The sequence below is a fragment of the Megachile rotundata genome, chromosome 10 (assembly GCF_050947335.1).
Source record: "Megachile rotundata isolate GNS110a chromosome 10, iyMegRotu1, whole genome shotgun sequence".
NCBI lineage: Eukaryota > Metazoa > Arthropoda > Insecta > Hymenoptera > Megachilidae > Megachile > Megachile rotundata.
This window is the reverse complement of record NC_134992.1, coordinates 7,309,569-7,337,560: the sequence shown is the minus strand read 5'-3', so window position 1 is coordinate 7,337,560 and position 27,992 is coordinate 7,309,569. Positions and strand designations below refer to the sequence as shown.

General features: G+C 31.3%; 2 protein-coding genes across 22 annotated transcripts; one reads left to right on the top strand and one right to left on the bottom strand.

Moving 5' to 3' along the window:
* The first annotated feature begins 41 nt into the window (after window positions 1-41).
* On the top strand, window positions 42-11,969 carry Rme-8 (receptor mediated endocytosis 8). 2 transcript variants are annotated; one of them, XM_003705105.3, is made up of 18 exons: window positions 42-179; window positions 655-922; window positions 1,280-2,125; window positions 2,587-2,955; window positions 3,053-3,463; window positions 3,561-4,126; window positions 4,233-5,148; window positions 5,223-5,579; window positions 5,658-5,849; window positions 5,926-6,438; window positions 6,547-7,125; window positions 7,195-7,624; window positions 7,710-7,992; window positions 8,069-8,282; window positions 8,542-8,727; window positions 8,793-8,933; window positions 8,998-9,238; window positions 9,305-11,969. In XM_003705105.3, the coding sequence occupies exons 1-18, from the start codon at window positions 112-114 to the stop codon at window positions 9,418-9,420; spliced, it is 6,696 nt and encodes a 2,231-aa protein (XP_003705153.1). In that variant the 5' UTR covers window positions 42-111; the 3' UTR covers window positions 9,421-11,969. The 2 variants fall into 2 exon arrangements, with proteins under 2 accessions (XP_003705153.1, XP_012144953.1); XM_012289563.2 differs by having other exon boundaries at window positions 2,512-2,955.
* LOC100879080 (tyrosine-protein kinase receptor torso-like) lies at window positions 9,935-26,836 on the bottom strand. Of its 20 annotated transcripts, none has more exons than XM_012289580.2 (21): window positions 26,419-26,836; window positions 23,969-24,068; window positions 23,668-23,735; window positions 22,590-22,635; window positions 21,771-21,902; window positions 19,195-19,300; window positions 19,068-19,112; window positions 18,465-18,569; window positions 17,451-17,521; window positions 16,740-16,896; window positions 16,238-16,404; window positions 15,983-16,112; window positions 15,692-15,831; window positions 15,156-15,381; window positions 14,448-14,620; window positions 13,822-13,927; window positions 13,670-13,735; window positions 13,052-13,125; window positions 12,740-12,954; window positions 12,466-12,603; window positions 9,935-10,226 (listed from the first exon to the last, which is right to left on the bottom strand). In XM_012289580.2, the coding sequence occupies exons 2-21, from the start codon at window positions 24,053-24,055 to the stop codon at window positions 10,217-10,219; spliced, it is 2,262 nt and encodes a 753-aa protein (XP_012144970.2). In that variant the 5' UTR covers window positions 24,056-24,068; window positions 26,419-26,836; the 3' UTR covers window positions 9,935-10,216. The 20 variants fall into 20 exon arrangements, with proteins under 20 accessions (XP_012144970.2, XP_076392728.1, XP_012144961.2 ...); XM_076536613.1 differs by having other exon boundaries at window positions 9,935-12,170; window positions 16,238-16,398; window positions 26,419-26,832; XM_012289571.2 differs by having other exon boundaries at window positions 9,935-12,170; window positions 16,238-16,398; window positions 16,821-16,896; window positions 26,419-26,832.
* Window positions 26,837-27,992: the final 1,156 nt, after the last annotated feature.

The window sequence follows — 27,992 nt, the reverse complement described above, 5'->3', positions numbered from 1 at the left end:
TCGTATGCGAATGTCCCTCCTACGCCACTTATCTTTTACAAACAATAACCAGTGCTTTGTTAAAGTATTATTCAAAATAGCAGGCACGTTACATTGTCAGGACATGTTACAATGATGCCAATAAAGGATAACCAGGATGTGGCATGCTTTCTGGTCACCAAACACTCGTGGAAGGGGAAGTAAGTGTAAATTATTCCAATCTGAAATACGCGACAAAATTTCGTTAAATTTAAACAGTATTATATGATCAATTCTATTTGCCGGTGTAGCATCTTATAAAAATAATTATCGGTGACTTAGAACATACAATTACTTATATATAAGAAGTTAACAAATTATATATAAAAAGTTATTATTGTATGTTTTCACTTACACAAGTTTTGAAATAAACTGACAAAGTAATATAAAATATCAGTGAATGATTCAATAACCTTGTGAGAAATAACATAATAGTCTTAAATTGATAATGAAGATTGCCTTAAAAACGATGGAAACCATTTGTATAACTTTGATATTCATTATATTGAACTTGTTATTGAATGAAAGTTATATAGATGCTGTATTATATTGATTAAATATCATAAATATATTTCAGTCATTAATCTTGCCATGTTATACCATGATACAAAATAGTATTTAATTTTTATGTAATAGGTATAAACGTATTTTTTCGATTGGATCCATGGGTATTACAACATATAATCCCACTACTTTAGAAGTTACAAATAAATGGGAATACTCAGATTTTATAAGTGTACAACCAACAAACAGAAATCAATTGGGTTCTCATGAATTTAGTATAACAATGCGCAAAGAGCGTAAAGTTGACAATATGAAATTTAGTTCAGAATATAGAGCTCATTTATTAACTGAAGCTCTAAGGTATAGGAATCAGTTTGTTGAGAAACCTAAAGAAATTTTGGTAAGTTAAAAGATGTTCATTGTACAATGCCTGTTTGAATAAATGTTACTGAAGTTTAATCAAAACTCTTATCAGCTTAGCCATATGGTTACTATGTAATAGGCTTCAGGTGTGATAGTAGTTAATCATTGACAGTTATCTACATTATTGATTGCATATAGAATTTTTTGTATTATGAATTCATGATATCTTACATCTCTATTAATCATTTATACTAACAGTTCATTATTTCAATTGTAGTATTTCATATTGAGCTATAATTGAATAAAATTATAAACTAAAATATAGTATTTGAGGCTATTAAATAGTCTTTTTTTTACTATGTTTTTATTGAATTAATATTTTTACTTTTCCTAGAGATATCAAGCTTATAAACATCATTGGTCTGACACGAGATTACCTGTTGTACTAGAAGTGACACCATATAGTCTTGACCAATTAGATCCAGCAACTAATATGGTGTTGGCTAGTTATTGTTACAAAGATTTTGAAGGAATTGCTACAATGAAAGATTATCCTAATGGATTTGTAATTGTATGTGGTGGATTTGGACGCTTACATCTATTTGCTTCCCAACATATGGAAGAAATTAAAAAAAAGCTGCTGGAATCAGCTATGAATAATTTAGGTATCAGCATAAAAGTTTTGAAAGAACCAATCAAACTAGATGATTTTACTGCTCAAAGATTGGGCAAGTTTAGTAGCGATGAACACATAACGAGTGTATCAGAATTCACTGTTCACAAATATTCATCTAGGCATATAGATCCTCAAAGAAGAACTCTTTGTCTTTCGGATACTTGTTTATTGGAGAGAGATCCTCAGACGTATAATGTTTGTACTCTTAGACCTTTATCAGATGTTTTTGCTTTGATCCGTGATAATGAAAATCCACAACTGTTTACTATACAATATCTTAATGGTCAAACTCGTAGTTATTCTGCGACGGACAGAGATTCTTTATTAGCTTCCTTATTAGATGGTGTTAGAGCATCTGGTAACAGAGATGTTCATGTTCGAATGTACCCAATAACTAGAGGAAAACGACTTGGACCTCTTAATTTACCTGTTGATGAAGAAGTCGAAACATCTCATGTTAAGTTTCTTCAGCAACCACCAAGTGGACGTACCTTTGCTGAAATCTTGGAAAGATTTAATGCAAACATTCCCTACAGTGGTCTCAATTATTCTGTTACACAAGATGTAAGACATACTTATTAAATTTAATATTGTACATATATAACATTAAATGTAATCCTAAATTCCTATATTTGTTATTACACAAAAATATACATTGATACAGTACATTAAAGCGGCGATGGTCCATTACAATAAGTTAATATTTATGAATCAAAGGAGCAACGTATTATTATTTATATATAATAAGAATGGGGCAAACAGCTACATAAAAAGAAAATTATTGTTAACATTACTTTTTTTATAGTTAATTTTATCTCTTTTAATTATATTTTGTTTTCTTGTTTCATTTTTAAAATGTTGAAAATTATTAACCCTAGAATCAGATTATGTATACTTTTAATGAATAGATAGCGTAGTATACTGAGAAAATGTTTTTTTTCTTTGTCCAGGCTGTTGTACCGCTTGAATGGACTGTAACAACAATACAACTGCAAATATGTCATTTGGTGAATAACTACTTACAGGGTCTGTTTACTGAAAATAAAGATAAAATTATTCTTGGAGCTTTAAGTGCACTGGTTAATAAAGAGCTTGAAACAAATGCAGAAATAGAAGCACAATTTCATGCTTTACGAAGATTGGTTGCTAGTAAAATTGGTTTCACTGCATTTACGACTCTTCCTGGGTTTAGAGAAGCTATTGGACACAAAGTTGTAAAAGCTCTGAAAAGACAAGATTGTGGTGTAACGCAAGCTGCTATAGATTGTATTTGTGCTCTTATGCAACCGATGCATGATGATTGTGATTTAAGGCAAGAACAATTAAATAAAAGTAGTCTTCTCAGTAGTAATAAATTTTTGGAAAGTTTGCTGGATATGTGGATTAATCATATCGTAAGTGTCTTATTGTTATTTTTTCAGAAGTAACTTATAATTAATTGTTCAATATTCTGTACATAACGTAATATCATTATTTTTGTTAATATTTCAGAATCATGGCACAGGTGCTCTGGTAGTTTCTGCCATGCTTGATCTTTTAACATTTGCTCTATGCGTACCATATAGTGAAACTACAGATGGCAAGCATTTTGACAACCTTTTAGAAATGGTTGCTACAAGAGGAAGATCACTTTTTAAACTATTCCAACATCCATCGCTAGCCATTGTCAAAGGTGCAGGGCTAATAATGAGAGCAATTATCGAGGAAGGAGCACCGGAAGTTGCAGCAAAAATGCAAGAACTTGCTCTAGCCGAGGGAGCTTTACCAAGACATCTGTTAAATAGTCTTTTTACTATTGGTACTGATGGTAGACTGTTAACGCATAGGCAGTTATGTAGACATCTTGTAGGACTTTGGGTCACAGGACACCCTACGGCTATGGGCCTGTTGAAAAGGATCATGGTAAATTAACGTTATTGATTGAATTTATAATATCGTATTCATATTTAATTACGAAGATGAAAATAGCTAAGTTTGTGTTCATTGTGCATTTGTACAGCCTATTGGTTTATTAAATTACTTAGACTCCGAAGAGAAAGTGCCCGATTCGTTTCTCGAGAAGGAAAGATTAAACAACCGTGACAATTTAAAAATAGCGATAGATCATGCATCGAAAAATAAGAAGAGTCCACAATGGATTGCGATCGAGCGTCAAATGCGGGTAGTTGAAAAACATGTTGAGCACGCACTGCAACATTGGGGGGCTAGAATAGGTATCGAACGTAAAGAGAAAATCAAAGAACGTCCCATAGTTTTGCGAAAGCGCAGAGAGAGAATTAAATCGGAAGCAAACTGGAATTTGTTTTATTATAAATTTAACCAGGATCACTCACTGCCGAATTTAATCTGGAATCATAAAACACGGGAGGAGCTAAGAACAGCGCTTGAAAATGAAATTCGCGCATTTAGTTCTGATAAAGATTTGGCGGGTGGAACATTGATAGCCTGGAATCACAGAGAATTTGAAGTACAGTACCAATGCCTGTCAGATGAAGTAAAGATTGGCGATTATTATTTGAGGCTTTTGTTGGAAAAGGATAGTCCAGACAGTCCAATAAGGAAATCGTATGTATACTTTTTCTTGTTTTATAATGCTAGTTACAATATTAAAGTTACTAGTTGAACTTACGTTAAATGGACTTTAGTAATGAATTATCAATTTTTGCCATAGGTATGAATTTTTTAACGACTTGTATCATAGATTCATATTAACAACAAAAGTTGAAATGAAGTGCCTTTGCTTGCAAGCAATGACTATAGTATATGAACGATATTACGAAGATATTGGTCCATTTTCGGATACACGATATATTGTAGGAATGCTGGAACGTTGTACGGATAGAATGGAACGTGATAGATTAGTTATGTTCATAAATAAACTTATACTACATAGAAGAAACGTGAAAGATATAATGGATCAAAATGGAGTACGCACATTGGTAGATCTTTTAACGTTAGCTCATCTACATACATCTCGAGCTGTAGTACCTACGCAAACCAACGTGATAGAGGCGGGTCCGCAGCAACAGCAAGCGATGGAAAAGGAATGGTATTACAATGATGGAGATCAACGAAAAGGTCCAATCAGCTTGAAGGACTTGAAAGAGTTGTATTTAACGAATCAAATCACATACAAAACAAAAGTCTGGGCACAAGGATTAGACGGATGGCGAATGATCTCGCAAGTTCCGCAGTTAAAATGGACGTTAGTCGCGAAAGGGACACCAATAATTAATGAAAGTGAATTAGCAACCTTGATTCTAAATATTTTAATCAAAATGTGTGAATATTTTCCAAGCAGAGATGTTGATGAGGCGGTAATCAGACCTTTACCGCGCATGAAGCGGTTACTATCTGACCTTCAGTGCCTACCTCATATCGTTCAACTTTTATTAACTTTTGATCCGGTTTTAGTTGAGAAGGTAGCTACTTTATTGTGCGAAATAATGCGGGACAATGCAGACGTTTCGAAAATTTATCTTACTGGTGTCTTTTACTTCATCTTAATGTATACTGGATCGAACGTTCTACCGATAGCAAGATTTTTACAATTAACTCATACAAAACAAGCTTTCAGAAGTGACGATGTAAGTGTGAAACATTTATTTGTAATTGCGATATAAATTAGTCATTATGTCATTTTTATCGTTGAATGTTTTAGAATGTGTCATCAGATATTATGCAACGTAGCATTCTTGGACAACTTTTACCCGACGCGATGGTTAGTTATTTGGAGAACCACGGTGCAGAAAAATTCGCGCAGATATTTCTTGGTGATTATGATACACCAGAAGCCATTTGGAACGCTGAAATGAGAAGAATGCTCATCGAAAAAATAGCGACGCATATAGCAGATTTCTCTCCAAAATTAAGAAGTCATACCATGGCTAGATATCAGTATATTGCCATACCTGCTGTGCGATATCCACAATTAGAGAAGGAATTGTTCTGTCAAATATTCTATTTGAGACATCTTTGCGATACCGTAAGGTTCCCGCAGTGGCCTATTCCAGAACCAGTAAGTTAATATTAGTAATAATTTTCAGATATTTATTTATACTTTTATGAAATGTACTTAATGACGTTCAATATTTAGGTAAGGTTACTGAAAGACGTATTAGATGCATGGAAAAAAGAAGTAGAGAAAAAACCACCATTAATGACAGTGGATGAAGCATATAAAGTTCTTCAGTTATCAAATGGAAAGCAACATAATGAGGCTGAAGTTCGAAAATCATATTATAAACTTGCACAAATGTTTCACCCTGATAAAAATCCACAAGGCAGAGTACGTTGATCTCAGCTTATGTTAATTTATAAAACTATCGACATTTATGGTTTACGAAACTTATTTCTGTCTGCAGGATAAATTCGAAGCCGTTAATCAAGCATACGAATTTTTATGCAGTCGAAGCTGTTGGTCAACTGACGGTCCAAATCCAGATAATATAGTGCTAATTTTAAGAACGCAAAGCATTCTCTTCCACAGATATTCCGACGAACTTAGACCTTATAAATACGCAGGTTATCCGCAGTTAATCAAAACAATCAAGTTGGAAACAGACGATGAACAGTTGTTCTCGAAGTCTGCGCCACTTTTGGCTGCCGCCAGTGAACTTGCATATCATACTGTACATTGTTCTGCTTTGAACGCGGAAGAACTTCGCAGAGAAGGTGGACTAGATGTTCTGTTAGAAGCATACACGCGATGTGTTTCTGTTTTGAATAAATCGAGTAAGCCTACTGATATAGCAGTGCAAGTGTGCATGCATATTACCAGATGTTTCTCGGTTGCTGGATCATTTAGAGGTTGCAAAGACAGAATCATTGAGCTACCACAGTTGGTTAAGGATCTCTGTAGAATATTATATTTCAAGGTTAGTCCTCGTTTTATTAAGGTTACCGATATCTTTTAGTAAAATGTTCAAATTTATATAAATTGATTAAATTTTTAACAACTAAAATTATCATCTATTTCCTTACAGCATTTAACAAAGTTATGTTCAGTGGCCACAGAATGTGTCTCTTCTCTCGCCACAGACAGTGTGTTGCAAATGCAACTGTTACAATCCGGTGCTTTGTGGCATTTATTGTTATTTATGTTTAATTACGATTACACGCTAGAAGAGGGTGGAGTTGAAAGAAACCAAGAAGAAAACCGTCAAGAAGTGGCGAATAATTTAGCTAAATTGGCAGTTCGAGCTTGTGCTAGGTTAGGTGGCTATTTGACAGGAGAAAATGAAACACCTGTTAATCCTGTCACGGTCGCTGCCTTAGAAAGTTTATTAACTCCTTACCTGGCGAGGCAACTTGCGAAAGACAAACCGAAGGAGATATTAAAGATCTTAAACTCTAATTGTTCAAATCCATATCTGATTTGGGATAACGGTACAAGGGCTGAGTTAAACGAATACTTGGAAATAAAACGGCAAGAAAGATTGAACGGTAGCGATAGTTTCGAACACGATTTCAGTGATTTCAAGTATAGCATTCATGCTGGTGAACTTGTTATTGGAGAAATATTCGTGAAAATATATAACGAGCAACCCAATTTTCCAATAGAGGTACGTTCATGCTTCATAATATAAAAAAGAAAAAGAAAATGGTCATTGAAAAATTATAACATTTTACAGAATCCAAAAAGTTTTACTATCAATTTGCTTGACTTCTTGTCTGAATCATCCAAATTTTTATCGTCAGTGGGAAATATAGCTTTAGCTAAGAAAGATCAGGAAAAACTGGAACATATTGTTATGTCTCTGGAAGCTTTGAGAAATGTGATAAAAAATAACCCGGGGATCGAATTGCAGTGTATAGGACACTTCAAATTATTGTTTGCTCTTTTAAGTTGTAACAATTTCAAGTTGATCCAAAAAAGCGCACTTGAAGTGATTAGTAACGTTACAAAAAATCAAGAATGCGTTGACGACATCGCGGCAAATGAGGTTATAGTACATTTATTGTTAGCTTTGAACACTCTGAAAGAATGTCAGCTACTTATACTGGAGACTTTGTACGCTCTTATGAGTTCCACGAAAATCGTGAAAGATGCATTATCTAAAGGTAAGCGCGAGTGAAGTGTTACATTATTTATAAGTTGTAAAGTTATTCTCGCAATGTTTCGTATGAAAATGTATGAAAATTTTAGGTGCTGTTGTATACGTTCTTGATTTATTTTGTAATTCAAGTAATACTCAAATACGTGAAGCGGCAGCAGAACTACTTGGCAAAATGTCATCTGATAAATTAGCTGGTCCAAAAGTGAAGCTACATCTCTCTAAATTTTTACCTAGACTATTTAGTGAAGCTATCAGGGATGCTCCTAAACAATGTGTACATATGTTTGAAACGAAACACGAGAATCCTGAATTGATCTGGGATGACATTGCCAAAGCTAGAGTTTCAAGAATTGTAACCGAATTGAAAGATGAGTATGTACCTGATTTTGAAGAATTAGTTGGTTACAGCAAAATGTTACTTCAATTTACGGTATTAATTTTATTTTAGATATTACACATTGCAAAGAAGAAACCCTAATGCAATATTAAAGTTACCTGATACTCAAAATAATATTGATATCGCAACAAATGAACCTGTAGTGGGAGGTGTATATCTTAGATTATTTATAGCCAGTCCTGCATGGGCTCTTAGAAAACCTAAGGAATTTTTAAATGAACTAATGGATACCACATTGGCACTCATGTCTAAAGAGAAAACTGATGTGAGCATAATTTATCATTAATTTTAATATTATTAGGTAGTGTATATTTAACAATGGCAATCACCAAATGCATCTATGCTGGTGGTTATGTGATTACTAGGGGAAAGTAGGGATTTATAAAAATTAGGAAAATTTATCACTGAACTACTATCTTCTTTATATCTTGGTTCTAAGTTCTAAGTTGAGGTTAACTTTTGAGGCAACTATATATTTTATGATTTATTTTATATAATCATTCGCCTTATTTTTATTTATGCAGTCCGATATGTTGGAATTAGCGACGCAAGCATTAGTATGCTTACTTCAAGCACAACCAACCTTAGCGGATCAAGTTCCATCACTGGGTCACATACCTAGGCTATGCCGACAAATGGCAATGCAAAACAATCAACCATCCGTGTACAAAACTGCAATATTAATACTTCATCAATTAGCTACAAGTGAGGTAAGTCTCGTGATACATTTTTTATATTGAACACAATCAATATTGATATTCGTATTTTGTTCCAGATCTGTATATCCTCCATTTGTCAAACGGAATGTATAAGTCCATTAAAACATGCGATGCAGTCTAGACGAGACATGATAGCAGTAGCGTGTGAAACATTGAACAGATTGTTTTCAACTAACGAGGACAGACTAATAAAACAGGTAACAAACTAATTAAACCGAATTCCTAATATAACAGCAATTTATGTTAATATTACTTTAATAGGCACTGGATGCTGAAATGGTACCTTATTTGTTAAATATACTGGACGGACGGTTGGATAGTCTTGAAAATCCTGCAACAACAAAAGCTCAAATAGTGAAAGCGTTAAAAGCTATGACCAGAAGTTTATTGTTAGGTGAAAAAGTGAACGCTATACTGGAGAAGTCGAGTGTTTGGGCAGAATACAAAGATCAACGGCATGATCTGTTTATTTCCAACACAACCAATTCTGGATATCTAACTGGTAAGACGAAATGTTTTTTATTTGTGTATTAAATATGGTACGAAATATTTATTATTTGATACTTAGCTGGAACACCGGTGTCTGCTGGTTATCTAACGGCTGGTCCTAGTACCACTTTGACCACCGGTCCACCACCAGTCGACAAGGAAGATACTTTAATTAGTAGAAACGATAGTATCTGATATAGATAACATCGCAAGTAAAAAGAAAAAAGAAACAAAACCAATAGGCAACAAAAATGCCAGTTCTGAAAATTCCTATCGGTAAAAGAGTACCGATATAAAGACTACATTGCCTGTGATTTTTGGCTCCTTAAAGTAAGGAATTTATGAATCGAATAATGTTTTTTTGTTGAATTTACATTTATATTAAGATTATCACGATACAATGATACTTTTTATTACGCTATATAGGCAGATCGTATAATTACGTAGGGTACGTCATTCTTTGCAGCGACATCAACGTGTGGCAAAAGATAGTATTCAATGAAAGTCTATTACTAAAGAAATTTTTCTAGGAGAGAAACAAAAAAAAATAAGTCCTTGAATCAAATTTACCCCCGTCGATTCTAAAGTTTTCTAGGCAATCTTTCATTTTGTACTTAGCTAACCTTTTCCAGAACGAATTTTTCATGTTCGTCACGAAACACATACATATTTTAAATATTCGTCAAATTGGTCCAACTTTCAACTAGGGTTCCATGTATTGATAAAGTTTTATTGTTTAATTCAAAACCATTACATAAATGATTTAAAGTAATATAATGTATGTCGGTAATATATCTTCATGAACTGAACGCATTTTTCGATATGAAAAAATGCTTTCACATCTCACGCAAAACATTGATAAATTCACAACAGAATCCAAACCATTTTGCGATTTACAACGGGTAAAAAATAATGTATGGTTTCTTTATTACTATTTGTATATTTTCTATGGTTGTTCCATATCGATTTTTTTTCTCAATGACTTTTCTCTTTATGTATATCTGTTAAAAAAAAATTATTACCGAATATTTCTTAAGCGAATACAGTCTTACAAAACAGCTGACACAGATTTAACTCAATTTTGTACACATTATTTTAATATAATGTACGATATGGAGATATGCTTCCCTAGGGGAAATATCGATATAAGGAAATCAGACACCATTCACTATAATACTAAAGAACTATAAAAGAACTATAATAATTTAAATGCTTGGAAATTAAAAAATTGAAGAATTCAAGAATTTGAAAATTTAAAATTGGAATTTTTTAAATTAAGATTTTTTTTTCATTGTCATTTAAAACTATACTTGATGATTTGCTGTACTTTTATGTCATTATTTTCCCCTAAGGAAGTCTAAAATTCCGACAGTATACTTCCTTTCGAAAGTCATAGGACACTAATTAAATTCCATAAAGAAATTAAAAAGCTTGAAATATTTAAATGGAAACGGACTTTAATTAGATCGTACTATTAGCTATGTGTATAGCAATAAATGTGTGCAATAATTTATTTAAAACCGTACTAAAATAATGAATAAAATTTCTGTTTCACAAGTTTGAAAATAAGTACAATAATTTTTTATTTAAAATGTCACTATGTTTATAGTAGATGATTTTAAGGAAACTATATTGTACTAAAGTGTCCTATGACTTCTGACACTTTTCTTCAAATGTTATATGCGTACATAGTATAATATATAATACAATTGTAATATGTTATCGTTTCTTTTCTTTCTACGCTTAAAACCGATAAAAGCGCTAAAATTTCTCGGTGATACTAAACGAGGATCTATCGCATCGTTTCCGTAAGGGATCCTCTTTTTCATATCAATTTCTAGTATTCTAATGATATTTCAGTGAGATCGGACATTCGTAGACCTTAGGAATACAAGAGAAAAACACTCATCGTTCTTCTTGCCATCCATTACAGTTGTAATACACTTTTGCTACTCTGAATCGACTAGTTGAGCGTCAAGCATTGGCGTAACTAGATAAAATGGCAGGTCCGATCAAAATGCAAATTACAAGTGATCCAAATCATTTATCATCTTATGATACAATTATGAATTAAAACTTAAAGCTGTAAACTGCTAGAATTAAATTAGATATTTAATATTTTCAATAAAGATCACATCAGAAGAAAGCTAGTTACGCCAATGGCGTCAAGAAAAGAAAAGAAAGATTAACAGTTCCTCTGTGTAACAGGAACGTATGTACGTACACGTACGTCGCTGTTAGACACATCGCAAAAAGAATACTTATATATTTGCAATTATAGTAAAGACGGACAACCGAGTTCCTGTTAGATCACTTCTGTTTACTTCATAGGTTCCCTTTTCTTGTACGCTCGATTCGTCGATCGATCATTCTTTTTGACAGAACGATTTTCTAGTTTAATTAAATCGAACGAAGAAACGATTGTAATAATTGAAATGATAAAACGAGCAAAATGAAAATGTCTGGCATGGTTACAGTGTGCTGTGTGTAATATTGTTATTGACGGTCGAATAATTGTACGAACAAATATGGCGGAGCCTTAGTTATTTTTATGTATGTATCTGCGCCTGAGTTCTTAAGATTGAGAGTAAGATATTGTACATACAGACATATATACATATATATATATATTTATATTTATAGATGTATCTATAAATATATTTATGTATATGAAGAAATTATGCCACAGATTATTGTACGTATAACTAGAAAATAAATGATTTTGCACATGGTACAATTAGAAACGGTCTACTTTTTTTTTTACATATTATAAGTGATCGTCTACCACGTGATATTGTTCTTGACCATCGTACAAAATTTCGTCCATGTTCAAGTATTTGTTCTCAGAGTAATGCGAAAGCAGTTTGTCTAAGCTTTCTTTTAATTCAGTGAACGTAGGTCTACTCTGGGGCCTCACGTTCCAGCAGGAGGACATGATGTTGTACCTGTCATGAACGGTATTTAATTACGTTAATTTTTTCTTTCTCTTTTGTCACATGCTCGCACGTAATGTACACGTAAATTGAAATTAAAAATAAATGGATATGTCTGATTAAAATGGATGTGGATTTCGAGAAATCTTTTTAATGAATTTTGTAATTTAGAAAATTTGTAAACTGATTATTTAATCAATTTGATAGTTTTTAGTGTTATGTAGTATAGATTGTATCGTTTTGAAAGACTAAGTTGTCTTTATATTTGTTTCTTGAAATTATGTAATTATGCAAAAATTGTACGTACAACTCTACGCTGCAGCTTGTAGGTCGTTCCAGTCTGTAGCCAGACTTTAAAAGCTTCAGGATGACGTTCGTTGGAATACCGGGGTACGGAAGAGCACCTATGGTTACAATTTCCCATAACAAAATACCGAAAGACCATCTGAAACAGAAATACAAAATTTATACAGAAAGACCATTTGAAACAGAAATACAAAATTTGATACTTTGGTCGTTGAACTTTGGGACCTGGTGAACAATGATTAATTTAATAATTGTGATTTATGGACAGGACTTACACGTCGCTGTGAGTAGTGTAAATCTGATGGGTTAAAGATTCGATTGCCATCCATTTCACAGGCAATTTACCGCTTCCCTGTTTTCTGTACAAATTCTCTTGATAAACGTCACGGCTTAAGCCAAAATCTGAAATTTTTACCACCTTGTCTTCGCAGACTAGTATGTTCCTTGCAGCTAAATCACGATGTACTATTCGATTCAACGCCAAAAATTCCTACAATCGGTTCAAAGTTATTATATACGCAATATTCTTCCTTCAATTTTCAAGCTTTTATTAAATAAAAATTGACACATATAAAGCAAAATTTTACCATTCCTGTGGCAATCTGCCTCGCAAAATTCAGTAAGTCGTTTGCTGTAACTGTTTCTGTATACTGCGCTAAATCTGTAAAGAAACGACGAAAATTATTTTATTATTGGAAGTTAAAGATATTCAAATCATATTTCAAAGCCGACAGAAAAGATTAAATGACTGCCATATAGGAGATCATGTAACATTTTAATAAATATTACTGACATAAGAACAATTATTAAAAATGTTAATTATTAAATCAATTATTAAATTTTTCTGATTTTACTGTTATTTTATTTTTTGAATTTTCAATTGTGCAAGTGTATAGTTGAAAGTTAACTGATAGACATTTTATCGACCTCGTTGAAAAAATTCTTCAGTAACAGAATTTAGATAAATTCAATATTTGAAGTGTAAAATATGCTCAAGTGTGCGGACTGAATCCGATAAATTAGACTTGTAGACTATATTTATACTGGTAACAATATATTAATTAAGTAGAAAGTTCTTCGATTTGTATAGGAGTTCAACTTATACTGATAACGTGATCACGTCATATTTCATCATAAATATTAATTTGACTAAATATCTGTCTATATTGGTTTTAATAAAACGCGCGATAACTCAGAACAATTACCTTGCTGAATGTCGTATAAATGATTTGTAATCGTCTGAACGTTTTGATAATTGTGATTTTTTCCACCTAATTAACATGAGAAAGATAAGAAGATATATGCGCTCTGTTATTGGACATTTTAAATCACCCGTGAATGAACAAATAATAAATACCACAAGTGTTTGGATCGTATTTTATGCCATTGATAGACAACAAATCCTCATCAAGTTTGAATTGTGCTTTATGTTTGAACGCAACGCTCACCATATTTTGCCAAATCTGAAAATCGGTCATGGAAATTACATGAATTCACTTGTCAAACAATATGTCTCCTATCAGTAAAATGACTGTACTACAGTCTATTCTAAAATAGTATAAACAGTTAAAAATATGCAAGTTCTATTTTTCATTAGTTTTGTGTGTAACAATTAAAATATTTTATGAATAAATTTTGGTATAAAAAAGTTTTCTTTTTAAGAAAAATATTTATTCAAATGAAATTCATTTATTTTGATTAATTAAGGAAATCAAAACATGTACAATCAATTGAGCAATTTAATCAAGAGTTTAATAATGAATATATGAAACTGGTTTATGAATAAATAACTTATGAGGATAGATAATCGAATAATCGTGATAAAATGTTTTTGCCAAAATGGTATTTTTTCTTATAAATATACATATACATAGAAACACAGTTCGCAATTAATACATTTGTCATCGATCACACAATACTGTAAAATTCAATCACGCCATGTCGCGTGATACTTTCTATGTCATAAATGTCTCTCTTACTTACCGTCCTCAAATACAACTGTAAATCCCCTTTACAACAATATTCCACCACCAACACTGGTTTATTATCCAATATGCAACAACCGATCAGAGACACTATGTTTGGGTGTTGACCAGCAGCTTTCATAATCATTATTTCTTGACAGAAATTTTTTAAATCTTCCACACTTGGATTTTCTGTTGTTGAAATGATAAATCGTTGTAATTATTCGAGCAGAAATCCTGCTTTCTTCTTTCGATCTTTTGCAATTCTCACGCATACTAAATTGTCAAACGTTGTGAGGATAGATAATACTAAATATTGCTACATAAAATGTACTAATATGAACAAAGTAATGTTTAATTATGTGATTTGCACGAAAACTGTTTTATTCTTGCGTTACTGGGAGACTTAATAATCCTTACGAGTTTTATAAAATAATACAAAAATTAATGTTTCCTTTGTTCAGAGATGTTATGCTAAATCTAAATATACTAAAGGACTATTAAAATGTTATTTAGTTTCTTTTGTTGTGATTCTATCGAAAATGTCTCAGTCAAAATTTATCCAAAATGTCTCTGTCGAAATTTGTCCAAAATGTCTCTGTCGAAATTTATCCAAAATGTCTCTATCAAAATTGATCCAAAATCTCTCTATCTTGAATCATACTCGGACCTACTTATACGAGTTAATATACCTACTTTGAAAATTGCATTTTCAAAAATATTCTACCTTTCAACATTTTAACCGCCACACTGGTGGTGTTGTTAAACTGATCCTGCAAAGAACCTAATCTGACGACGCCATAAGCTCCGCTTCCAAGTATATCCTTTACTTTCAAAATTTTCGGGCACAAATTGAATTTATCGTTCATTAATGGCGTATTGGCCTCGGAATCAGAATGTTGATACAACAGTTTCTTAATTGTTTCTATCGACATATCCTTCAGATTAACGTTCTGTGGAACAGATATTTTTCAGAATTACTCGGTACATTTTGTGAAGGTTATTAGGTTAGGTTATATAAGTCTGTTCAAAATGGAAGATAATTAGAATCGTTAAAATGGCCGCCATTCTTAGCGTCCCAAATCAAGAACTGTCAATAGGTACTTGTTTATTTTTGACAATTATATTATTTATTTTTTAACTTGTATACCGCACTACCAATATATTATGAATAAACAATTTTATGTTAAGAACATTAGAAAAGATATTTTGGTTAAAAGTAACTTAAAAATAAGAGTAAATATAAATAATTCAATGTCTTACCTCGATAGACAACTCCGCCGACAATTTCTTATTTTTAATCTTCTGTTGATAATATTGAAAGAACGTTATCCCAATAATGGCGAAGAATGTAATTGGTATCATTATCCCGATAACAAGTTCGCGATAGAATTTTTTCACGGCTATTAAAGGAAAAAGGTTTACAATATTCTTGAAATTACCAATTACTTTCTTGTAATTATCATACTTTTGTTGCAATCAGAGATCCTTGTTACAACGTAATCAACGTTATTACTGTATTTAAAAATAAATAATTGTATTAAAAAAACGTACGTGCGTGTCGAGGCTCCACAGTTCGAAAAATATTCACCGGTGCACTTTCTCCGCCCAAAGACTCAGCGACAATGATCACCGTGTATTCGTTATTTAATGTCAAATTTTCCAAAAAAATCTCGGTTGTATTCTGCAAAATAATTGAAAATCTGTACCAAAGAATGATAAATAAAATTTCGTAAACCTTTCGTAGAATCATAAATAATAAAAATAAGGACATTTCAGTTTAAACACACAAGAATAAATTTTACTTACACCCGGTACAGTTTTGACCAAAGGATCACTGCCGTTTCGGTTGAGATCGATCTCAATCGAGTAATTATCCGGTTTAAACGCAGTCTCGTTCCAACGAATCCACATATCGTACATGTCGGGGTAATGGTAGACATGTTGAACTTCTAACCCCTCCACTGAATCTGGGGCTGAAGTAGATACACATCTATAATTTATTATTTTCAAGCAATCTTTGTATTTGAGCTAGACCAACCTAAATGATTTCATTTTTCTATTCTTTCTACTTAATCAATTGTAACGTAATTACATATGTAATTATTAGTATTTACTACTGTTATTATGACCTATTAATATTATTACTGTAATTCGCTATATACCTGTTGTTATTGTATATTATATGATAGTACTTGTTACTTTTTGCTTTATGCTGGACTCTACTGGCTCGAGTATACAATTGCTAGTCTTCGATAATTAGAAATAATTCTGATAATAGCAAATCGATCGATGACCACTGAATACTCACGGCACACGCTTAAATTATAGTTATAATATTCTGCGCACGAAAGGGTACACAACGTCATCGAGAACTCAGGGCTTGCTTTACCGTTTTCTTTGTTAACCGATTTAATAGTTAAATTGGTACTTTTATCCATTTCCAATTTAATCCGAAAATTCGATATCTGTGAAACGAAAAACTCAATTTTGTTAGAGATGTTGACGTAGACAATTATCGTGCCCTCTAAACTCCCTTTTTCGATCCATCCACACTTTTATTTCGGTTACAATCACAACATACGGCAACCACAAACACACTTTACTATAAAGGTGACATACGCGTCAGGCATGAGTTAAATCTGTTAAGTATAAGTTAAATTGTCGCAGATAATTCGTGAAATCGTGTCATGAAAAATTGTCAAATGTACGGTTTCAATGTTAGAAAATGGCGTATAAGCTTTTAAATGGCGTATGAGAAAAAAGTCTTCGACACGTGGCATCGATATTTTTTTTATTTATTAAATTCCAAATATAGTCAACATTAATTGATTGATTGTTCAGTGTCTTCATAACTTGAAAACCTAAATGAATACCAAAAAAAGTTAATACGTCATCATTTAATTCCCTTGAAACCGCGCAAGTATTGTATTTAATTTTGTTTTTCGTAATATGTGTAACTTTGGAGTTATTAGAGGTGTCAATTTTACGTGTATATTGTAATAGTAAAAAAGAATACTACCGTATCAATGATAAAACGGTGGAAATAGTGTTCTCCATCCCAAATTCGTACTTCGTAATTGCAACTTCGATCTAAAAATGATTAAAACCGTGTTAATTATAATGCATAACTAGCTACTGTATAAACGGAAGATTTGTAACCTTGTTTGGCGCCAGTGCACATTCGACATTTAGTTTACCTGTTTCGATTAAATTGGATATTTTATTTAATTATGATAGTAAGTGAAGCTTTTGATTTCGTTTACTTACTGTTATAATTAATTCGTACTATTTTTTGTGTATAATTTGGAGCTTTATGAAGAGAACTGAACGCAATTTTTGGGGGAAAAATGGCGGCGTGGAGAAAAAGTGTAACACGTGTTCATTCTTGCTTGGTAGAGTATTTAAGAATTTTGGAAGGTTTAGAAATTAGTCTGGTAAATTTTATATAGAAGAATTAATCAAATTTTGAGAATTGAGAGTTTAGGAATGTGGGATTCAGAGGATGGGGATTAATTAATTTGGAAATTTGGGGATTTAGAGATTTAGAGATTTAGTCATTTTGAAATTTGGGAATTTAGAAATTTGGGAATTTAGAAATTGGGGAATTTAGAAATTTAGTGATTTTTGTATTCAAGAAATTGAGGATTTGGGAATCAGAATATTTAGAATACTTTGAAGTTTCTAAATTCTCAAACTATTCTAAGTTTAGGAATTTGATAATTCTGTAATTTAAGAATTTGACAAATTTGAAAATTCGGGAATGTGAAAATTTGAAAATTAAATAGGCACAGAACTATGAAAATTTAGAAGTGTGTAGCTTTAGAAATTTGAAAATTTATAAATTCAAAACTGTGGAAATAAATAAGTCTCGAAATTTGAGAATTTAGGAATTAGTGAATTTCCGACACTATATGTCGCTATTAGAAATTATCTTTGATCCTATACGATTTGTTATTTCGTGGTCTACCATGTGAAAAACTAAAGCATGACAAAAGTTCCTGTTGTTATTTCTGTTATACTGAGATAGATATACCCATAGCCGGTTCAAAAGCAACTTTGGTGTGCAGTTTGCCTATCTTTTGCCTGTCAGCTTCTATTTTCACCGATACGTTATTCACTGGCATTGGCTCATAGTTGGCTGAAATCAATTTAAACGATCATTTACGCTTTAATTCATTGTAGATTAACTAATTTGAAGGTTGGTAAATTAGAACGTTATCGAAAAATGCTTCTAAGAAAAATTTGAAATATTATTTTTATTAATTAATTTGTAATTTACAAATATAAAGTAAATACAAGAAAGTCTGTTAAAATAGGATATCAATTCAGTAATATTTCAGATTAAAATTAGTGAAGATTAAAACTTATTAACACTAAACCTACCCATACTCGTATAATATAATAAAAATGTAAATTAGAACACACATTAGTTCTTTATCTTGTTGAAAACAATGCAGATTTCAAGAAAACTTTAACAAATTGTAAAATTACAAAAAGTAGCAATTAAAGAACACTTTTTATCTCATGTAAAATATTTTTGGTATTATATTTTGTTATAAGATTCTGTTATATTTTTGGGGTTAACGCAACTTGAATCGTGGTATTCAAATAAAACGAGTATCAATCAAGTACTTACCTGGATAAGTTGAGAACCAGTCCGATATTTCCGGTCGCGATATTCCTGCGGACGTCAAATTATACACTCGATATTGATAATTGGTGTTTACTGTCAAATTTTCAAACAATGCTGTCTCCCCTTTCACCTGAAAAATGTAAATCTGTTACACGCGGAAGGTGCACGCATCTTTGTCCAGGAGTTATCGCGCTTTTTGCGATACGCCTTAATTCTTGAAGATCCGTGGTTAATAACTGCAAAATATCTATTATATTAGCTTTTTTGAACTGTAAATTTTTGAAGGAGGAAACGAATCACACATATTTTACGCTCATACAGTGAACTCAAAATTTTCTACTAAAAGAGATAAAATAACGGGTCATTTTTTTTTTCTTTAAAATTTATTTCATTTAAGGAAGATTTGGATGAACTTTCGAAAAGCATACGATGATTTTGACGTATGTTATCAAGGTCACCTGACATTTAGGTTAATTTTTAGCAATCTTCATTAATTCTACCTTTGCATTCCTTAGACTTCTTCATTTACAAAATAAACCAAAAAGGGTTCTCAATAAAATTGCAACAGTATGTGATATTTGTCACATACATTTCATTTATTTCATTTATTATAAATAGTAAATATATTCTACCAATCTATAAAATCCAAGAGAAGTGTGATGTCACTCGATATAGGAGTGCAAAGGGTTAAGACTAGAACTACCGGCATTAAATACTCGATTATCGAAGAATGAAAAATAAAATGAAATAAATAAATACTAGAGCATCAAGTAATATATACATAGAACTAGTTTTTACCTCAACAAAATATGACAGACATTTCCATAAAATCAGGACAATGTAATATAAAATGAGAAATCTGAAACCAGTCTTTTTGACTGGTTTCACAGCACTCAAGGACGTTTCTTTTAAAGAAACTCGTTTAAACTTGAAAAGAATTACCATATAAATAATCTTTCCAAGTTATTTTAACATATTTCGCAGGTGATTTAACATTTTACTAAATTATTAATGTTACTGGCAGGTGATCTTAATGACATGGTCAACGTGATTTCGGAAATTCAACACGTCTCACTCGGAGCAAATAAATGGTCTGAAAAACCAACAAAAAATGTGACATAAATATTTAAAGTATACAACAAAAATATAACGTAATTAAGAATTTTAATGTTGTAGAGTTAAATACATCAATATTAAAATTAACTGTGATGCAATGTTCCGAATAAATTAAAGTGTTGTTTCTTAGGTAAATTGAATGTATATTCAGAGAGAAAAATCATCTGGCGAGATATCATACCTCTCGGTATTTAACAAAAGAATACAACGTTGAGCATTTTTCTTCTATTATGTACTGTTTAGAAGTATATCAAGTATAAAAGTCGTGAGAATTAAACTACACAACTTGGCAGCGATTAAAAATTTTTGCTGAACACATTTGATGTCGTTAATATGAAAATCATAGTACGGACACCAAATTATACTTCCGTATTTTAAAATAGAATGAATTAGTTGGCAGTGCAGCATTTTGAAATATCAATGTTGTCATAAAACTTTGAGACCCTGTAAATGAGAGCCTTAATAATGGGTCATTTTTAATTGGGACACGGTCGTCTCAGAAAGTCAATCAACGAGAATTTTCAAATCATTTTCAATTTTTTCTAAATTCCGAGGTCCACATAGGATTTTTCAGATTTTTTTATTACAAAAAAAATATGATTTTGTATTAAAAATGTCGAAGCACTGTTTTTGTATTATTGTAATAGTAACATATCAGCCTGGTTAATTTCCCCAAATTTCTTTCCTAAATCCTTAGGAAATTTTCTTAATTTTTTCAGATTTTTCGGCGAGGTGCGCCATAGTTAAAAAAATTAAAATACACTCCTTTACGCTTCGAATTTGTACTTCTTATTTGTTAAATAAATTTAAATTCATAATTGATACAAATGATATACTAACTAAAGAAATAAAATTCATTTTTTACTTAATTTTATGTCATGTTTAATTCTGGAACATGAAACTGTGGCGTCATTAGCGAAGAGGTTAGTTTTGCCTCGTAATCGTCACATGTGCTTTGAGCGCAGATCCATTGGACTTTGTCTTTTCATATTCTGTTTTCCATTTTGTTTTCCATTATTGTAATAATTGTATTATAGATTCCACGTGTTTTTGAATAATTGATATACATTGCTGCATCCACAGAATAAAAAGAAATAATATTATACGCTATTTACATACTATTATATTACTATCAGGTTCTTTTTCGGTTGTTCATTTTTTACAACTATAGTTTGCGATCTAAAAATCTGAAAAAATTCTACAATATGCACTATGTGAACCTGAGTGTTTCAGAATTTTTGTACAAAATTAAATAGCAAATATAGAACTCCACTGATATGGGGTTGAAACTTGGTGTGTTTCTTGGCTCATTTTTATCTTATTCGATCAGACCCTTTCCAAAATATCCAAGTTCCTAAATTGCACATTCCCAAATTCCAAAAATTCAGAATATCAAAATTCAAAAAATTGTTATTCATGTAATAATGTACATAATTAGATAATTTTTTAAACAATGTCTCTATTTGATCGAACTATGACTACCCTTTATCGAGGTTATGTTTAAATACTTATCGGATAAAAATGAAAGTGTTAATTGATTTTCCAAGGCAACCGTATATTTACAACAGAGTTGATCAAATATCCTTTTACCAATTTTGTGGAATTCCAAGTGTAATTGTACGGGACTTGCTCGATAAAGTATAAACCAGGATTGAATTTGATAGTCATCAGATTACCACCGGTACAATGAAGAGTTACGTTCGCATCGGTACATTCCTTGACCTGCGGATAAACTGAGCGAAAAAATTCCTTTTTATACGAAATACGTCAGAATAGCAAGAGACGTGTCTAGAAAATACTTAACTAAAATATTTTCGTCGACACGGATCTTCTACAGAAAAGAACATAAGATAAAAGCTTTCTGATCATTCTCCTACTATCCTCTTTGTTCTAACATTTTGACAAAACCATCGTACTTCTGAAATTACTGTTATTATTGCATCTAAATGTGAATAAAAATTTTGATCAACAGTAACTTCGAGTCTTAAAAAATTCCTCTTCAAAGGAAAAATATATTTCGCTTTCTTCAAAAATCATAATTTGACAGATTCTTTATTTTTCAACTACTATTTTTAAATATCTTTCGATATTCAATGTATTTCAATTTTACCTTCGAGTATCGCTCAAAGTATTCTCCCGAAAGATCTTCAAACTTCGTAATCGAGATGTGTTCGAAACGGTAGAATAAGAAATGAAGCGTACGATACAAATCAAACCGAGGACAATTGATTAACAAATTTTTTATGTTAAATCATGTTACGAATTTCGCTTTGTTTCTTATCAACGGTATAAACTCAGACTGTTCGATCGCATCGAATTCTATTGTCTTCCATTCACGATACATCGAAATCGAATCGAAGTACTTTGAATATTTCGTTCAATTTTTTAATGCAAAATTTGAATACTTACGATCTGTTCTGTACATATATTTATTGCAAGCGTCCTCGCATGATTCCTACAAAATATATTATCGATCAGAGACTTTTCACGATTATTAAATATTTCAAATTTCTTAATATTCATTTCGTGAGTTTAAACAATATATCTAAACTTTCCGTCATAATAACATTTTTTATACGGTCAAAGGTCGAGAAATAAACGTTATTCTTAAATATCTTGTTATCTGTCATGTCTACGACAAAAACAGTTATAACGAAGTTTATAGCTTAGGCAATTATCTGCAAAAAAGGTTATATCAACTTTTTCGTAGGAGCGACCGTTTTCGTGTAGGACGGCCGACAAGTTTCCAATCTGTACATCTAACTGACAATATCTGGCGATTGAGACTTTGTAAGCCATTGTACACGAAAACGGTTGTTCCTATGAAAAAATTGATATAAGCTCGTTTGCAGATAATTGCCTAAGCTAGAAAGTTGATAATAACTGTTTTTCTGATATAAGTGATAGATAAGGCAATATTTGCGAATAACCGTTCTCTTCTCATCTTTGATTCTTAATCACATTGTTAGTCATATGATAATCTTTCGCGAATTATTTTTGGAACAAAGAAGTATTTATATTGTATTTATACTGTAACTATGTATTTAGTATTTATTTGTAGTAGGTGTATAATAGTTTAATTTAGCAGGTGGAGTAACATAACCACTTAAATATAAGCTTATAGATTAGAATGTTCAGGAGGAAGGTGTTCAAAAGAAGCTTGAAGGAAGTCTTACAAGAATTTCAGACTTCCTAGACTCCCAGACTTTCTTAGAAATAATTATATGAAAATATAAAATAATTTTGAGTAGCATGTCTAACCAACATGCAGTCCAAATAATTTCATCTGTACTGAATATTTAACATTTTGACAAAAATTTTCGAGAAGTAATTACCTTTTTTCCTCTACCAACTCTTGTTAAGTTATTTACAATGAAATTACCGTAATTTACGAAATTATGACGCCAGAAGTTACGTACAAGGTAATCAAATTATTCAATATTTGCGCGGAACACATTCGGTGAATCATTCATACTGGAAGACCTACATTTTAATTTTGTCATGGCTGACATATCTTGAAGTATTGGTTACACTAAGGTCAATTCTTCGGATGAACTTCAGAAATATTGAATGTAAAATTGCTCTTATTATTACTTATTCCTTATTACTGCTCAAATACTTGTTTATCAGATTCTAAGATTTGAAAGGAATTTAAAATAACGTTGAATAAAATTCTTGAAGTTAAGATCCTCGACGAACAAAAATTTCAATCCTGTCGTAGTATAAAAAATTCTATTGACTTTATTAGAGTTCAAAATAAATGTCTTCATTAGGTATAAAATAGATACGTTTACGTCCGAGCACGTCGATTCAATAAAACGTTTTGAGGGCACCTTGTAGACATCGATCGTCAACGGAAGAGGCGATGAATTCATGTATGAGTGTCGTCTGTTGATAGAATTTACAATATATTCCGAAATCAGTACTGACCTTCAGCTTCTCGGAGTACGAGAAAATGAATCACCTTAAAATAACGCATAGGAGGATGCACAATACGAAACAACGATGCCTCAGCAAAATCAGATCATGCGAAATATTTTGTTATAACATTTTATGTAATATTTGATAGTAAATATTTTACTAAATGACTTTAGTGAAAATAATATTTATATTTTTGTCGAAAGTCTAACGCGAATTATTCTTCATAAAAGTTTCAGAGGGTATTTAAACTTGCAGATTTTTAATTATATAAAATATTGCTTTTGCATGATTTATTATTATTATTTATTCTGAATGTTAATGGACAATTTATTGAAGGGATGTCTTTAAATCTCTAAATGTTAAAATTCTCAAATTTCCTTTGAAACTCATTTTGATTCTGTATGCATTTCTGAAGGAATTGAGTATCGCTTTTTATGCGATAAATTGAATGTCAATGAGACGAATGCTCTAATTGAGGACATTATTCATTAAATTTATCAAAATTATATATGTATAAAAGAAATATAAATATAAACCTAATCGCAGAATGTTATTTTATCACGAAAAGCGTGGTTGAGCAACGGTAGGAATTATTCGAATCAAATTGTGTTTGGACAGAAGTAATAAATAGATGTTTAATTGTTTATTTATTATTTGACTTGTTCATTATTCCAATTAGTTGTTATTAGTCTAATCTTTTATTTGTTGGCTATTACTTTTTATTCTACTCTGAATGTTACATTATTTATAGATATTATAGATATTATTATATAAAATATATTCTATTTTTTAGTTCAAAGAAGTGATGATTGTCCATATAAAAATAATTTCAAAATATAAAGTAGAATTTATTATTCGTAAGACTTTATTTTCAACGTCAAGTCTAATTAAGAAATTAGATATTTGACTCATAAAATTGTTGTCAGATTTGTCAAATTGTCAGAATTTCGTCAAATTGTCTATCAGATTTTTCATTGTGAAATTGTATTATGGAAATAGTGTAACTAAATATTTGTGATAATCAAAATTGTCGTTGAAAATATTGTCTCACTATGCTTCTGTGTTGGCAATATAATATGATGGGCTATATGTATAAATGGAAGCGCTTTTCAAATGGTGGTCACAGTTTGCTGTTATCGATAACTGACGATTTTTATGTTTGAAAATTTGCGAATTAAATACTTCAGAATTCCTCAATTTCTAAATTTGAAATTGTGAAAATAGGTAAATTTCTAAATTTGAACATTTACAGTGACGCAAATTTTGGAATACACGATTTCTACATTTGCAAATTCGCAATTTCATTTCTAAATTTTTAAATATACAGTTCCTGAATTTCCAAGTTTCTTAACTTCTAAGTATATTAATTTTTCAAATTTTTTAACCTTCAAGTTTCTAAATTTCCAAACTTTCTAATATCTAAATTCCTAAATTTTCAAATTTTCTAATCTTCCAAATTTCCTAATCTCTAAATTCCTAAATTTCTAACTTTTCAAGTTTCTGAATCTTCAAACTCCTGAATCTCAGAATTCCTAAATTTTGTAACCTCCAAGATTCTAAAGTTTGAAATTTTCTGATCTCCAAATTCCTAAATTTCTAAATTTTCTAATCCTTCAAATTTCCTAATCTCTAAATTCCTAAATTTCTAACTTTTCAAGTCTTTGAATCTTCAAACTCCTAAATCTCAGAATTCCTAAATTTTCTAACCTCCAAGTTTCTAAATATTTTCATTTTCTAATCTGTGAATTCCTAAATTTCCAAATTTCTTAATCTTTAAATTTTCCAGATTCTCAAACTCCTGAATCTCAGAACTTCCAAATCCACGTTTCCAAGTTTTTGGAAAATGTCAAGTTTCCAATTCTCATATTTTCCAACTCTGCAAATTCCCAAATCTCAAAATTTTCCAATGAATAAAATTCCCAAATCTCTCAATTCTTCCAGCACTCGAATCTCTAAATTCTCAAATCTAATTTCCAAATTCCCAAAAATGGAAGATCTTTCATCTCACTATAACACCCTTTTTCGTCAAGAAACAAATACGTAATAAAAACGAAAGCTTCCATTAATATTTAAAATTAATAATAAATACAATGACACAACTCCCTTTTGTACAATTACAATATTTACCTCCCTTCTTGTCTGTCTACCTCCTTTCTCTGTTATTCACTATTACTCAAAAGCAATCAAAATGTACTGTTCTTGCAACAAATTGTCCATATGAATTCACGTTTCGCTTAAAAATAAGTCCGCTGTTTACGTGCTAACTTTGACACCATGTTACAACATAATCTCAAAAAAAAAACGATTTTTCACTTACTTTCGAGCATGCCGATAGACAATCGATCAACGGGGTGACATCATGCAAACAGAATCCGTGCATCGAGATCAATGAAAAAATAAACAATTGACATATCGTGCACATGTTAATACTTATTTTTGTTGCAGAGAACCTCCGAAGATATTCGAAACTTTCTGTCAATGAAATTTTCTTTCTTCTGACAATTCACTGTTAAAACACTTTCGATCACCATGTGAATGTGTTCTCGTTTGAAATCGTGCAAGCCTTTTAGATGAACGCTATAACGTTATCCCCTACCGCTTGATTTTGTCTACGGAAGAGGTGGTACCTCCATTAATCCCACTTCGGCCCTTTTTCTGTTTGCAACCAAAAATTTCCGCCATCTTTGCCGCAAAAGCAGCAATCGACGGCTGTCGACGAATTCGATATGCAGCCATTTTCCCGATTTCGTTTTGAATCAAAATATTCGAAATTAGAGAAATTCATTTTGTAAGCAGGTCTTTTCGCTTCTTGTGCTAAAATTCTCTGCCATTTTGAGATTCGTGATCATGCAATTTTGTTGACATTGAGCATATTAGTTCAGGTCGTTCTATCATACATGATAAGCCGCTTAATAATCTAATAGCAATCTAATCGATTGTGTACATATGAATTATACGTTTTAAAGACCAGAATGAACGTTTTTGCTGAACTAAAAAAGGTGGGTGTAGAGAATTGGCAGAAGATAAATTAGCGAATGGTAATTTCATTTTGTTAAGCAAAACAGTTTTTTCGGACTCGGTAATCGTTGGAACAAATTGTGACACTTTATCAATTACGGCTAAAATAAGATACAATATAATTACTTAATATAATATAATTGATATAATATAATATAATATAATTAATTTGATTTTACAATAATAGTAAATGAAGTAATTCAAGTTCAAGCTAAATTAAGTTTCATCAGTACTTGATCGACTGATTACTGTTTCAATAATGAAAATATGAAGAGATGGGCAGTGCATTTATTTTATATTGTCGGTAGGATGACTTCGTGTCTTTTCATGTACTGATGTGACGGTAAAAGTATAGTGACGTTTAAGAAAAGAAAGAATCAGCAGATGTTTCACGAAAATAAAAGTAATGGAAGGACTGAAGGAAAGTAAGGAGAAAAACTTATGGAGATCGTTCACATTCGATGTGGTTAGAAATGAACTAATATACGAATAAAAATAATGCTCGAGAAGAATTTATGGCGTTCAGACGAAAATTTTTACCATTTGCATTTTTTACCTTAACCTCTGTAATGTAAAATACAGAACCATTAACTTTCTTTCAATCAAAACTGTTATGTGATGACTATTGGAAATTATTCGCAGACGTGCAAATAACGTGCGAAAGATTTCTATTCTACCATTCCACCATTCGAGATTACTATTTTTAAATGATTGACATATTATTGCACTTTTGTGCATATATGCATTAAATTTTGCAATAATATATCAGCATAAAATGATCATTAAAGAAGTAATATATGATCGTACCTCTAAAATCTTTAGCTTAAAATAGGAAAAGAACAAACACATGAATTTTTCATACAGAATACTTTT